This window comes from Notothenia rossii (genome assembly GCF_949606895.1).
Source record: "Notothenia rossii genome assembly, chromosome: 3".
Classification (NCBI taxonomy): Eukaryota; Metazoa; Chordata; class Actinopteri; order Perciformes; family Nototheniidae; genus Notothenia; species Notothenia rossii.
This window is the reverse complement of record NC_136901.1, coordinates 94687109-94703446: the sequence shown is the minus strand read 5'-3', so window position 1 is coordinate 94703446 and position 16338 is coordinate 94687109. Positions and strand designations below refer to the sequence as shown.

At 40.1% G+C, this 16338-nt stretch overlaps 2 protein-coding genes across 2 annotated transcripts in view; one reads left to right on the top strand and one right to left on the bottom strand.

Annotated features, from left to right (window-relative positions):
• Positions 1–16338, bottom strand: part of LOC307032686 (uncharacterized protein) — a 528358-nt gene that overhangs the window by 240659 nt on the left and 271361 nt on the right. The window lies entirely within an intron of this gene.
• LOC307031216 (uncharacterized protein) lies at positions 3799–14341 on the top strand. Its single transcript, XM_079668124.1, has 2 exons — positions 3799–4294; positions 12514–14341. Exons 1-2 carry the CDS (start codon positions 4102–4104, stop codon positions 13485–13487), a joined length of 1167 nt encoding a protein of 388 aa, XP_079524250.1. The 5' UTR covers positions 3799–4101; the 3' UTR covers positions 13488–14341.

The following is a 16338-nucleotide window of genomic DNA, read 5'->3' as shown; positions in this document are numbered from 1 at the left end:
AAAAAGAAAATCTGTTTACAGTTCTGTTTCATATGGGTGTTGTTGAGAGATGTATCCTTATTCATTTTTGCTCTCAAAGTGCACCAGGTTGATGCATTTAACTTCAATATTTAAAAAAAATAATCTTCCTGTTCCTCAGCAGCTCCTCTGCAGCTCCTCTGCAGCTCCTCTGCAGCTCCTCAACCTCCTCAGCAAAGGACCTCATCGATTCCTCTGTATCAACGTGGGATTCGGGGCAGAATTGTTCCTTCTCCTCTGCCCCCATCCGATAAATGAATTGTTTGGCAAAAAAGTATTTTATCTTTGTGCTGACTCCTCAAGCACAGTTCAGATCCACACCAGATTCTCCTTCTCAGGGAGTTTCTGTTTCAGAGCATGAGTCCTGCAGCTGAAGTTACGGGCTGCATGAGACCTCTTGCCCCACAGAGAAGCTCCTCTTCATCTTACTGCTTGTTGCATATCACAGGAATGAAATGACCATCCAGCCAAACTACACATATTTGAAGCTTTGGCTTTGCAGCCAGGTTTTTTTATTTACTTCAAGGAGTGTATGTATCGAGTGTATGTCTGTTTGCTAAATAGACATTATCAAAGGACTTTGAAGTTCCAAACAATTCAAAACATCGAGGTCAATCTGGGTCAAGATCATACATCTGTTTACCTCAAAGACACATGAAACAGCACAAATGAAGAACAAAACGCCATGAGAGCACACTTACTCCTGTCTCATTCTCACACACAATCACTCACACACACACAAGGTATAAGGAGGTTTAATATGTAGGAGTGTGTATGAGTTTGGGAATGAGGGAGTGAGAGAAAAAGAGAGAGAAAGAAAGAAAGAAAGATATGAGGCGAAAACTGTGACTTGCTGTAAACCAAATCTACTGTATATTGTTGTCTCTGTACACACACACTGTAAATCCAGACACACACACTGTACATCCAGACACACACACACACACACACACACACACACACACACACACACACACACACACACACACACACACACATTTCTCAGCTGATACCACGCTTCCACATCCATACCAACACACCAACATCATATTAGTTGCATACACGTATTCCAATGGCTGTCAGGGCCTCATTATACAACATGCAAAGAAACCAAGAAATGACAAGCATGTAATTCAATGGTAAAATGTCACATCTGGTGATATACAGTAAAAAGGACAATTTGAACTATTTTCCTCCAATATAAAACCCTGACATTACAAAATGCATGATTTTATACCGGTATGGAGGAGAGATCAAAAGATGTGGTTATAATGGGAGTGGATGCGACACGAGTGGCTAATGTGAGTTTTTTGTTTAATCTGATTCTGTGCAAAAACTAATAATTCACCAAAATAAATGTTGTTGCTAATCTTTAACATATCCAAGACTGTAATAAAAAAAAAAAGCCGACCCCCCCAACATTCATTATATGGAAAATAACTGCCTTTTTTTGCATGTTTTTCATAGAAAACGCAAATTCATGTTTTCAAACTGGCAGTTCAAGGGTTCAAATCCTGAACATAATTTAACATTTGGTATTTTTTGATCAGGATTGAAGTTGATTGAAAGATTTAACCCCAAAAAGTTTCAAAAAATATTAATCTGTTGTCATTTTAGAGCAGTTTTTGGGAGTGGACATTTTTGTCCCGAATGACTAATATGTAACTTTTATGTGCAATCTGATTTTGTGCAAAAACTAATAATGCAAAAAAATCAATTTTGCTGCTAATCTTTGACATATTCAAGACTGTGATAAAAAAAAAAAAGAGCCAGTCACCAGATATGTATTTTTTGGAAAATAACTCATTTTCTCTGTTTTCATCATGAAAAAAAACAGCGGTTTCATGTTTTCAAAATGGCATTTAAAGGGTTAAAATCCTGAAAATGATTACATATTTGGTATATTCTATTAGGACGGAGGTTGCTTTAAAGATTGAACCCAAAAAAGTTGTGAAAAAGCCTTTTAATATAATGTTCTTATCAAAGTATTTTGCAGTGGACATTTTTGTCTCGAATGACTAATTTGCGTAGTCGATTTGTTACACAGTGAATTAAAGACCGATTTGAAAAATTGAAATTGGAATTCCAAAATAGATCGAGAAAATAGCCTTGTTACAAAAAATCAGGCCATTTGCACCAACAAAACAACACAATATAATAAAAACAGTTGCAATAATAACATATTATGGTATGATCAATTCTACCCTTTTGTTTTTGCTCCCATATTTCAATTAAAAGATATTTTTCAAAATCAATATTGGTGGGGGCTCTTTTGCAAAGATAATCAATAACACCACCTGACAGTTGTTGCAGATTATACAGCATACTTGTTACTTACACACATGTGCGATGGTCCCAAAAACGCCAAAATCTGCACTGTAAAAAAATATTTACATTTATTAGGCACTCTGAATAAGGGTTGACTGTGTAATAAGCGTGCCTTTTAATTGGAACAGGGGACTGCTGAATGCTGAAGTCCCAGGATACAATCCCAAGTTGACTGCATGATCCACTTACCTGTTTGCATCAACTGCAGGAGGTATTAAATGATGAATTAACATTACCTCAGCACTGCATAAGTGTGGTTGTCAGTCATATTGACAAAGAAGCACTATTATATTGTATATTGTATATTATGCGGCGTTTAAAAGGACGGTATTTCGCTTGTCAGATTCAGATTTCGGGGGTGTGCCGCGTGAGGCAGTGATGTAACCATAGGGATGTAACGCCAGGTTGATGCTGTGACGTAACGCCGCGTCGATGCTTGCGTAATGCGGAAGTGGGATCTAAACTGGGTTGGAAAAACGATAGACTTAGCCATGCCCCTCCTTGTAGGAGCTCAGCTTCCATTGGCTCACACTTAACTCGAGCCCTCCATGTCGTCTCGTCGCTACGATTCTCTCTTTTGTTCCTGAGAAAGTGTGTGTGAGCTAGTGATGGCAAAATGAAGCTTTGAAAGCGCGTCGAACCACTTGGACAATTGTGTCGGAAATAGGTTCATTCCTCGAAGCTTCAGTTACAGCGACCTCTCCTGGCGAAGTGCAAGGCTGCAGTGGGTTTAACGTATCTTTGCCTTGAAAAATATTCGACACACACACACACACACACACACACACACACACACACACACACACACACACACACACACACACACACACTCACACTCACACACTAAGACTGAATATCATGTTCTATTTGCAATTAAAGATTGATAATAGTGTGTATTGGGTTATTGAGAAGAGACTAGAGAGTGCTTGACATTTTTTTGGGCGGAGAGGGCCTTTTATCAGTTATTAAAGTATTAAAGTTGAAAAGCAATGATTAAAAGTTTAACTATTCCGAGCTTTGAACCAGCCACTGCGCTATCAATTCCTTAGACCATCGAAGTGTTTTTATATTACTCATTGTCTTTTTGTTCACAACTTCTCCACATTTCGAAGTGTTTCACGAGCCAGAACGACCTATTTTTCTTCCTGGCTTGCTATAATGATCCATTGCAATGCCAACAACAACTCAACAGCAACAATGCAAACTCCGACAACAACCCACACATTGCGCATTGTTTAGAGAGGTTATAAAGTGTTGAAGCGCTCACATTTGAAACGGTTTCAATCTGTCACCTGTCAGAATCGAGACGAGGCAGTGCATTGAATCACCTGATTGAACGGCGAACCAGTGAGTTGATTCATTCGGAAATGAAGCAGTTGCTGGTTCGGACGTCACATGTCACGTGATTTGAAGCAGTTGCTGCTTCGGACGTCACATGTCACGTGATTTCAAGCAAGCTTCGAAGCACTGCTTCTATGGAATAGGAAGTCCAGGGTTGAAGCTCCGTTCGAAGCTTCAGTGTCAAACTGCCATCACTAGTGTGAGCTCCAGCACGACTGATTCATCATCTGTGTGTCTGGATAAACCTCTGAATGGACTCTGTGCTCTTTTTTCTGGAGCGTTTACCTCGGACTATAGGAGCTAGCTTAGCATTCTAGCTGGAAACACGTTAGCAACACTAGTCAGATTGAGAGTTTGACGGAGAGAGAAACGGTGTGTTTAACGGAGTCTGCAGGGAAAGGTGATTTAGGAAACATGAGTAAAGTCCAAATGCTGCTGTCGTTGAAGAAGCAGCGACTCACTGCTGCTGCTGAAGAGATATTTGCTCTGTTTGAACAAACAATAGCAGAGCTTGAGGAGGAGCTGTTTCTTTCCAAAGAGGAGAACAAGAGACTCCAGAAACTACTGGACGCTGTTTTACAGCCTCAGCTTCGGATACACAGAGCAGGTCGGTTCCCTTTACCCTTAATTAACACTTTAAACTCTTCAGTAACAATTTATTATCACATTAATAACACTTTAGACCAGGGACGCTGGAAGGGGGGTGCTGAGGGAGCTGGAGCACCCCCTAGCGTCAGGCAGGCGGAGCTCCTATGCCTGCACATTTAAATTTTTTGACATGTCTTTTTTGATTACATTTCATTGTGCCTGAGATATATTTTTATATTATTATTCAAATTATACTTTTAAACTATAAAATGAATTATTTAGCTTCAGGGAAGAAAAATAAAAAAGATGTTTTTTTAGTTAGTTTTTAGTCAGCTACTTTTAAAGTGACGCGCAACACAAGTGACGAGTAACTGACATGAAGTAACCCCGGTGTGGTGTCGGCTCGGCAACAGACCACTCAGAGCTGGTGATTACTTCAGTTTATTTCCACACCTGCATTTCAATGGACAACATAAAATGGACACGTGAGCTGCGTTTCTCAGGAGATCCTCACGCGGTATGAAAATCTCCTTTACAAAATAAGTGTCCAATAATCAACAGCACAACAATGATCGTATAGTGGTAGTATAAAAAATGTAAAACATTAAACATAAACAAACTGGTGTACAAAACTCACATACCTGCATTTCAATGGACAACATAAAATGGACACGTGAGCGTTATGTTGGAGAGATAGCACCACGCTTACGTTAGCCTATTAGCTCAAATTAGCTATAGAGAACCACAGTGACGCGTCCTAAAACCCGGAAGTAAGTTAGCATTTTTACCACTTCCGGTTCCTTCGATAAAAAGCAATGCAATTACTCCATAGGATTTTGGAAAATAGCTCCAAATAAGGTCTGTGTTTGACACACATTGAAGAGACAGATCACGTTTTATTCTACGACATTAAATACATCAGCAGTGACCCCGCTGGTGATTTTTGAAGAGTTTACGTGACTGAAAAACAATGGTTGTTAACAAGTGGCTGAATAGGACTACAGAAGTTGTCCAGGCCGTTTTACATCATTACACCGAACACGTAAAACATTCCCGCTAAGTTTGTTTGCCCCGGTTCTGCTTGAAGGCAAGTACCTGCCTCCTGCAAACTGTTCAAACAAACGCCTCAACTTGTATAATTTAGAATCTGTATGTTTGAATATGGATCTTAAGTTGGCGTGACGTTGAAGCATAACGTTAGCATTTTGCTTCTGGCAACTAGATTTATGATTAGAAAATTATAAAAGTAGGGTAGACATGTGGAGATTATCCGGCTGAACAAAACGTGATCCGTCTCTTAAATGTGTGTCAACCACAGACCTTATTTCGAGCTATTAGGCAAAATCCTATGGAGACATTGTATTGCGTTTTTGACGAAGGAACTGGAAGGAGTTTAATTCCGGGTTTTAGGACGCGTCACTGCGGTTCTCTATTGATGGTCACATTAATAAATCATTTAACACAAATAGCCAATCACACAAAAAACATGTTGCTGTGAGCACTAAACGACTAACATTAAATTAAACAAACACAACAGAACGTTATTGTCCTAATAAAATAATAACATACATTTTGTCCACTGACATAATACAATAGCACCTTACCAAGTCCCCAGGAAGTGCGCCGGACTCAGATGAAAATATTCGTGGTGGCCAAACGGCGGTACTACACTTCCGTTTGGTTGCCAGGCCCGGAAACACTTTTTCCCATTGACTCACATGGGGAAAGAGTGGTCTGTAAATCGTTGGATATTTTTTTTTAAACTAAATAAACTACAGAGTATGAACACTTGTATAGCCCTTATAAAAAACATTCGGTCCTCAAGTTGTAGAAATGTGCTAATAAAGTTATTCTGAGAGTTATTTCCCTCTGCATTATGAACGTGCATCTAACCCACGGGACCGCGCCGCCCGGCACGTTCATGTTACGTGTTCAGTACTACATGAGTTTCTCTTTACCCATGGATGCACAATAAGAACGGACCCATATCACCTTACTGCCATCCCACGGAGCTGTAATAATGGATATATTGGACATGTTTGCTGTAATTCATTATTATACTACATGGGCTGTATAATTTAAATCTTGTACCGTAAATGTTGTATTAAATAAAGTTAATATTACCGACGTTAGATTAACGTCCCTGTAGCTTCTTATTTGCACTAAGAAGCTTATTGCACTGTGTGTGTGTATATATATACACAGTGCACTAATAAGCTTATTGCACTGATATATATATGTATATATATATTAGGCTTGGGCGGTATTACGGTATACCAGGGTATTTCGAAATACCGTCGGTATGATTTTCAATACCGTGACGTCACAGATTGTGCGCCAAATCACAGATGCGTTTCATTCTATTACACTGACACGGAGTTTTGATAGGGACGACATTGGTTGTAATGCACAGCACGTGCCAGCAGAGGGCAGGGGAGGGCAGTCCGTCTTTCCTGCTCTCAGAGCTCAGCACAGAGCTGAGCTGAGCAAGATGGCGGCAGCATTTGCCGGCCCCGAACTCGGACAACTAGTAAAAAAGAAAATGCCTCTGCGCCTGTTTGGGACTATTTTGGGTTTACTCGTCGCCAGTGACTTCATCCAGCACAACGAGAGACAGAGGCACTTCTTTGGGAATGTTTAAGACGGGGTGAGTGAGTGTTGACATTTTTTAATCCTATGCAACTGGTTGATGGTTTTGTTGTGGAGGTCGGACGGTTTTAAAAACGAAAGCATTAACGTGCTAAACATTCACGCGAGTAATCCAATGAATCAAATGGAAATAAGGTTTTTAACACATGCACGGAATAATATTGCCAAACTAGTTAGTGAATATAGCAAACTTTATTCAATAAGTCAAGTATTTACTCCCAGAAAATGTTTATGTATGATGATATATTGTTAACTTAGCTCACAATGGAAACAACGTCGGACATCTACAAACGCGTCCTGTATCCGATCTCAAAATGTGCCATTTGCACAATGTGTCATGTATGCAGCCCTTGTTTTGCACTTGCGCGCATGTCGCGGCACTTTGCGAGCGTCTACCGGCTCGGGCTGCATTTTACACCGAACATATAATATACCGTTAGAAACATCTATTTGCCGCCGAACGCCACCTCGCTCAAGTCGACCCAAGTCATACCGTCATATACCGTATACCACGGTATGATGTCAGCAAGGTATGACGGTATGAAAAAAATGATACCGCCCAAGCCTAATATATATATACAGTGCAATAATTATTTCATGCGAAACGAAGCTCTGTTGCTTGGATATCACTAGATCCTGTTACAGCGGAATATAAGTACATAACGATTGATGTGTACATTAGCATAATTATTAGCTAGCCGCTAGCTGCCGCCTCGTTAATATAAAATCCATCATAATAACAAATCATTACCATGCCGTCAGGAACGCGCGGTGCTGTTATGTGTACGCAAATTGACGTGCTTGATGTGAACGAGCATTTTGGTTAAAGTACTTCTCAGGCATGCTGGGTAATCTGTGACATTTCGCTCTCTCAAAAGTTGGGCCATTTTATCATCATGCGCCAATGAGCAACTCTCATAGGAATGAATGAGGCCCCGCCTCCCACGCTGTATCCAGTTCTTATTATGCATCCATGCACCTTACTCTCAAGAGATCCTCACGTGGTATGAGAATCTCCCACAATCCATTGCGGTAACAAAGCTACAGTAATGCAGGCACACGTTTGTAACACCAGATGGCGTAATTCTCCAATTTAACCAGGATTTTACACCAACCGTTATAACTCTGTTAAATAGGCACAAAAAAGTATCTCGGAATTCTTTCTCACTAAAAACGCTAAATCTGCAAAAAAGATTGAAATGGAAGATGCAGGGGCAGGGCATTATTACGCAGAATCTGTGAAAGGGGCATTATGCCTTATAATATTATATACAATATTATATTATAAGTGTGTGGTTGCCTTCTAGTCACTTTGCTCAGCACTACTGCTTGTAGGCAGGCATGACGAGACTCTTCAGTCGACCCATGTTCAGGGGATGTGGGTTTAGTTTCCTGCACGCCTCGACGTAAGAGAGACGTAAGCGACGCCGCCTCTTAGCTCCGGATTCTTGCTTCTGGACCGACAATTCTTTGGAGCTGGAAACGAACTGGATTCCGGAGCTAAGAGGCGTCAAGGCGGGGGCAGGGGCATGGGCGGGATCAACCTCCTGAAGACCGCAAAGAAGTCTTGAATTTCGCATGTGATGTTTGTAAAGATCCAAGTAAGTCGTCCCATGCCTTCCATTTCGTTTCGTAAGAGCATAACCAAAGCGAACAGCGCTTCAATACAATCGGCCATTGTTGTTGTTATCGATGTGAGGGATTTCCGCGCGGTTTGGCATTTATGAAGCAGGCACGTAAACAGTTATGTCATGATGCAAACAATGAGGCAATGACGCAGTACCACCCCGGCTCTGTGTGGTGTGAACCTTTTATATATACAGTCTATGGTGTGAACAAAGCGGGAGCAGAAAAGGGAAACCGAAGCTGAACCAGAAAAACTCTAGCACGGAGCTACAACGGGGAAAGCGCTGGTGTGAAAGCCACATATTATGTAGCCAGATATTAGCAATACCTTGATAGCCTACTTCTATTAATGTAAATTCCTCATTGTTGGTAAAATCATATTTTACATCTTAAAGGTGGGACAGGTAATTCAATTCAGAAAACCCTTTTTGTTATATTCCATGGAATGGTCTTAACATCCCGATAGCAATGAATACATTAAATGCTTTGACAATAAATACATACAAATATTTCATCTGTGGAAGCCGTGGCGCTGTAAAAAGCACGACCAATCATCTGAGCCGGCCCGGCTAAAGTAACTGGATGGCCTACCTGCCTTTCAGCCTTCCATCTGTGCACAAACTTATCTCCTGCCCTCATTGGTCATGTGCGCGTCCGTGTGTGTTGGAGGAGGGGCTCTGTAAGCAGGTTGTGTGTTTTCAAATTCTAGTGCATTCGAGCTGGAGCCCACCCTACTGTTACGTGTGCGTGTGTGCGTGTGCGTGTGTGTGTGTGTGTGTGAGTGTTCGCGCTTTTGTGCATGCTCTACAGTGCCCGTAATAGCGTGCACTGGAGTCCGTTGTTATGCACTGTGTGTGTGGTTTTGCTCGGTGTATAGAGAGGAGAAGTCCCGGCCTTCTACTTCCGCCCCATGGGACCTTATTTTTGAACAATTATGTATTGAAGTCAATGGAGAGAGAAAGATTATCTTTCGATCCCATTTGAATTGTGCCACGAATTACACATATGATGTTTGTCAATCTTAAAAAATAATTTCCATGTCAAAAAAGTCATAGTTTGTCATAAAACCGTTAAAATATAAGACTATGAAAAATACGCAACTAGAAAGACCACAGAGTTGCGTAAGTGATGTCATTTACATTACACATTATACTCGTGTTACTCACCGAAACCTTGTAAAGCCGGTCCCGCATGCTGGCTCTTACGGAACCGACTAACTCCCTTTGTGTGTATGTACAGCTCTCAACATGCCCAAACTTGTAGTGATTTTCACCTCTTTCAATACTTTTCGCCTTATTCTGAGAGAAAGAGGTGAAATGTGCCAACGTGACGGCCGTCTTGGTGTTGGTGACGTGCGCGAGACCAGAGATGTAGTTCATTGAGCGCTAAAATTATCTTTTAAATTGACAAACATCATATGTGTAATTCGTGGCACAATTCAAACGGGATCGAAAGATAATCTTTCTCTCTCCATTGACTTCAATACATCATTTTTCCAAAATAAGGTCCCATGGAGCTCCACCGGAACGGGAGGGACTTCAGCATTACTGCAGGTAGTAGATCCTGAAGTAAAAGTACAAACACCACACTGTGAAAATACTCCATTAAAAAGTAAAGTACTGCATGCATATCTTATTTAAGTAAAAGTATGTAAGTATTATGAGACAAATGTACTTAATTATAATTTATTACGGAAGAGCAAACCTTCCAAAATAAATATATTAAAAAATAATACATACGTTGAATAATATGCCATTTAATGCACTGATTTAAATATTAACCAGACATGTAGGCACGAGTTGATTAAATGTGACATACATTGATCATTTAGTTTTAATGTGCTTTTTAAATGTGTAAAAAGCAAATAAAAAAAAACCCACTTTGGAATAATTCAAAGAATATATATTTTGAGAGAGATGTACATACGGAGCCCTGGAGGGTTCATCGAGAGAAAAATTAATAAAACTAGGCCACGTTTTATTAATTTGTGCGTTCACGATATACTTTCTTGTTTGCACGTTCCGGGGCACTCCGGCAGGACTTTAGCAATACATCGAGATTAAGGTTAAACACATTTCTTTCACTTGTGAATACACATATAACTATGGAGAACCAGATGTGTGTAAATTACTGTTCGTGGTCATTTGAAAACTAATGCCGCTTTCGGACACACAAACACACCGAACACACACACAGAGCAGAGCTGAACACAAACACACACACATCATGCGCCCTGGTGACCGGACATCTCCTTCATGAAACGAGTAATAGGGGGAATAATCAGGCAGTTCAATAGAGGTGTGTGTGGTTAGACGTAGCAGCCTCGATCTCTATCCAGCTGTTCTAATGAAGGGAAACACAGTGAAGTAAACAGTAAAAGGCACAGCTCTTTGCAGCTGGTGCTGCTCTTCTCAGATTCTGCTGAGTTACACGTTACTGCCTCCAGTGCCCTGTACGACGAAGCCAGTTCAACAGACCCTGGATATGTTTGAGTTACCCGGCTTAACTAACCCTAACAAACGCGATCTCGCTAAGCGGTCCTACGAAGCTGGTTATCAAAGTTAAAGTTAAGTTAAAGCCTTTTATTGTCATTAGTATAACGAGATTCAGAGTGCAACTCTGTCCCGGAGTGCAACAAATACAAACACGTACATAACACTAAAAAACACGGCAATAGGACAGAAAACATAAGCAATCATACGGGGGAATAAATAGTTTAAAATATTGATATAAAAATAGTAAATAAAGTGCATTAAAAGTGTGTGTGTGAGAATGGTTATGGTTATTGCATTATGTGTGGTGGTTCAGCAGCCTGAAGGCCCAGGGATAGAAACTTTTTTTGAGTCTGTTTGTCCATGACTTGAAGCTCCTGTCTCTCCTCCCAGAAGGCAGGAGAGAGAACAGTCTGTGATTAATCGACTATTCTGACTATTATGCCTTGCACAATTTCTCAAACGCTCTTATTTGGCAACTTTTAGATTTACCTTGTGGTTGTTTTAGGCATGTGGAAGCTAACAATGAAGACAATAAAGATGAATACTTGATTCAAAAACACATATATTATTAAATTAACTAAACACATTTTGAACACAACTAACATTGCTTTTTATTTAAATTAAATAAATAATATTTCACATCAAAAGAAACAACAGTGTTTTAACAAATGGTATTAAATAATGTGATAACAGAACTGTAAACAGAATAGCTGAAACTTTAACAAAATAAATAACTCGGTTACCTCTAATCATTAACCCATGTTTGTATAATTGAGTTAACTCCGTGTGTTGCTGCTAGCATACATAACACCTGACGTGGCAACGTTACTCGTGGACGGCGCTAGAGAGCTACTAGAAAGACAGTCGAACCCGCTGCATTCCTTGGCAACACTTTTTTGTTAACTAGATAATTCCATATGTGTTCTTTCATAGTTTGTGTCTTCAGTATTAATCTACAAAGTAGAAACGAATTAAAATAAACAAAAACCATTGAATGAGAAGGTGTGTCCAAACTTTTGACTGGTACTGTATATAAAAAACACACATATTTTAATATTTAGCAGGTTCCCTCATCTATAATCATTTATACAAGCGCAACTTTAAACATGTACAGCAGTAAAATGCAACATACAAAATAATCAAGAAACATCATAAATGAAACACTGACAGGGAACATTTTACTGAGCCATCATTACTATGACATAAGAGGGTGCCATAAAATGTGTTATGCCGTGTTATGCATGACCTCCAAAAAGGAAGTTATACCGTTTCCAAACCTAACTGTGCCGTACAAATCTTTGACATGTCTGTGAGTTTTGGCTTTACGCTGTGCACGCTCCTGCGAGGTGCAGCAGCCATGCATAACACGGCGCATGTGAACCCCGCCCCCCCCGTTGACAGTTCACGAGCATGCTTTCCCCTAGACTGTCCAAGACTGAAATAACAGTGTGTTTACTGTTTCCTGCAGATGTCCAGCAGCTGGTGGTGGTTAAAGAAGAGCCTCTCCCTGACCAGCAGGAGTGGAGCTCCAGTCTGGACCAGGAGGACCCAGAGCCCCCCCCACACATTAAGCAGGAACAGGAGGAACTCAGGATCAGTCAGGAGGGAGAGCAGCTTCAGGAGCTGGAGGAGGCTGATATCACCAAGTCCACTTTCACTCCTGACCCTGTGAAGAGTGAAGATGAGAAAGAGAAACCTCAGTCCTCACAGCTTCATCAAAGACAAACTGAACACATAGAAACAGAAGCTGATGGAGATGACTGTCGAGGACCAGAACCAGCCAGGAACTCAGATCCAGAGAGCAGTTTACAACCAAAGACTGAGGACCACACTGGAGACTCTTCTGAAGACACTGATGACTCTTCTGAACGTGACGCTGAACACAGTGCTGATTGGAAGGAGACCAGAGAACCTGCCTCAGGCTCAAACTCACTGAAAAATAGACAAGAGTCTTTCAGTGATCCCCGACGTAGTGCTGAAAAGAAACCATTCAGCTGCTCGGTCTGTAAGAAAGCTTTTAGGTATAGAAAAGATCTAAATCGACACATGAGAATCCACACAGGAGAGAAACCCTTTCACTGCTCAGTTTGTGAGAAAGCTTTTTCACACAGTGGAAGTTTAAAGGAACACATGAGAGTCCACACAGGAGAGAAACCCTTTCGCTGCTTTGTTTGTGAGAAAGCTTTTTCACAGAGTGGAAGTTTAAAGGAACACATGAGAGTCCACACAGGAGAGAAACCACACAGCTGCTCAGTCTGTAAGAAAGCTTTTTCACACAGTGGAAGTTTAAAGGCACACATGAGAGTCCACACAGGAGAGAAACCATTCAAATGCTCAGTCTGTGCGAAAGCTTTTTCACGGAGTGGAAGTTTAAAGGAACACATGAGAGTCCACACAGGAGAGGAACTCTTTCCCTGCTCAGTCTGTAAGAAAGCTTTTTAACACAGTGGAAGTTTAAAGGCACACATGAGAGTCCACACAGGAGAGGAACCATTCAAATGCTCAGTCTGTGAGAAAGCTTTTTCACGGAGTGGAAGTTTAAAGGAACACATGAGAGTCCACACAGGAGAGGAACTCTTTCCCTGCTCAGTCTGTAAGAAAGCTTTTTCACACAGTGGAAGTTTAAAGACACACATGAGAATCCACACAGGAGAGGAAATATACAGCTGCAATGTTTGTGACAAAATATTTAAATGGCGTGGTCGTTTCCAAAGGCACAAGTGTGTTGGTCATCAGTCCTGACAGCTTAATGAAATTCAAACTGAGGATAACGGAGAGGCAGAGCCTCCAATCAGCAGCTCAGCTGAACACATGGAAACAGAAGCTGATGGAGAGGAAAATGAATAAGTCTTATGACTGTTCACACGTGAGAGAAATCTGTCTGACTGGATTAACATTGTTGTACAACATCCATATAAGACTTAAATGAGCTCCATCTTTATCAACATAAGTGAACAATATGTTTAATGTTTTTGTCATTCTGATGTATCCGTTAACCACTGACTGTTGATGAACCATTTTATTTGGATTGAGGGCTCCAAGTTTCCATATAGGATGATTTGATGTATTCTTTATTTCTAAATGTTTTGTATCATTGCTATCCTGTTAATGAGCCCTGTTTTACATAAATGTACCTGTTATCGGAGTGTTTTTGCTTCTGTAACTGTAAGGGAATACATTTTCCTATTTTGTATCCTGATGACCTAATGCTGTTACATGTAATACGTTACTCCCTAAGCCTTTTTTCACCCATCTGCAACCGATTCACTAATAATCACATATGTTCATTTCTTTGACCCCTTGACTCGACTATTTCTTATTTAATAATCGTTACATCTCCTCAGGACCAAGTTCCCGTGTCCTGCCTTTCACCTGCTGATCACCCACTGCTCATTTTTTTTTTTTTTTTTTTTTTTTGAACAATGTTTTTTATTAATTTTTCAATAAAAACATACAAAAACATTAAAAAAAAACAACACAATAACACATGTCACACTATTTACACAATGAAAAACAGTCAAACCTCACTGCATACACAAATACAAAATCAGTAAAAATATACATATTGAAAACAATAATCACAAATAGGTAAATAAAAATAATAAATACAATTGTCACACTGTCTCAATGATGAATCAAATCTACTGTTGCCTGAGAAAGTCCATTAAGGCTGTCCACACCTCTTCGAATTTCTGCAATTTACCCCTAATTACATAGGTTAGTTTTTCTAATGTAACACACATAGCCATTTCTCTAATCCAAGATTGTGTAGAGGATACTTCAGTCTCTTTCCAAGATAAAGCAATCATCCTCCTGGCCTGCAGGAGGCCAAAGGTGATCAGAGTCTTACACTTGGAGTTAATAGAAAGGCAATCCGGGTATATCCCTAAAATGCAAAGTTTTGGTATGCAAGGTACCTGAATACCTGTGATTCTACTTAGAATGTGGGTTACTCTTTTCCAAAAATCTACCAGCTTAGGACATTCCCATACACAATGGATCAAAGTACCTTTCTCAGTCAAACATTTCACACATGTATCTGGAATGTCAGGGGACCATTTATTGAGTTTCTCAGGGGTTATGTATGTTCTCATTAGCCATTTGTGTTGTAGCAGTTTCATTCGCGTATTAATGGTTTGTGATTGAGCTTTCAAACAGGCTGACGTCCACTCAGCTTCTCCGATATCTTCCTCAATATCTAAACTCCATGCTCTCCTTCTATCATGACTAGACTCCTCGTCGTGCGAGACAAGTGCTGTGTATAGAATAGAGATTTGACGTTTCCCATTCATGTGTTTCAACACAATGTCCTCAAGGCAGGACAGAGGTGGTTCATGTATAGTCTGGTGCTGCTTTGATGAAATGAAATGCTTCAATTGTAAGTATTTAAAGAAGTGTTTTTTTGGAATTGAGTATTTTAAACAAAGGTCATTAAATGTTAGTAAAATGTTGTCAACATATAAATCTCCAATTTTTTGCACCCCCCTGTCAGCCCAGACCTGAAAACCACCATCTGCCCTGCCAGGGGCAAACTGCGCATTATGCCAAATAGGTGAAAATTGAGAGATGGGGGGAGTGTCGCCAAAATGTCTATGAGCCTTAAACCATATATCCACCGAGTTTTTTAAGAATGGGTTTGTTGTTTTTTTCTTTAAAGTTTTAACATCTGCTGAATATAAATATAGACTTAATGGAAGCTTAGGTACTGATGCTTGTTCAATATAAACCCATGTTGGAGGAGAGTTTGTGACAAAATAAAACATAGCACTACGCAGCTGAGCGGCCCAGTAATACCACTGTAAACTGGGCATCTGTAATCCACCCCTATCATAAGGCAAGTACAATAATCTGAGTCTCAGTCTGGGTTTTCTATTGTTCCAGATAAATCTACTAAATGCAGTATTCATTTCTTTAAAAAACGATTTTGGTAGTGGCATTGGGAGTGACTGAAAAAGATATAAGAACTTTGGTAATATAGTCATCTTAATTATGTTGATCCGACCAATCATTGATATTGGCATTGTTGTCCATTTTTCAAGTAGGTCTTGTACCTCTCTTATCAACGGGTCGTAGTTTGCATTAACAACTGTATTAATTTGGGGGGTAATCTTAATTCCAAGGTAGGTAAAGCCCTCCCTCGCATTAAGAAAGGGTGTACTTATCACTGGATTGGCTCTTTCTTCTTTATTCAGGAAAAGTATAGAAGACTTCTCATTATTAATATTGTATCCAGAAAACTGACCGAATGTATTAATTAAATGTAATAATGTCTGGACACTGTTTGATAAATCAG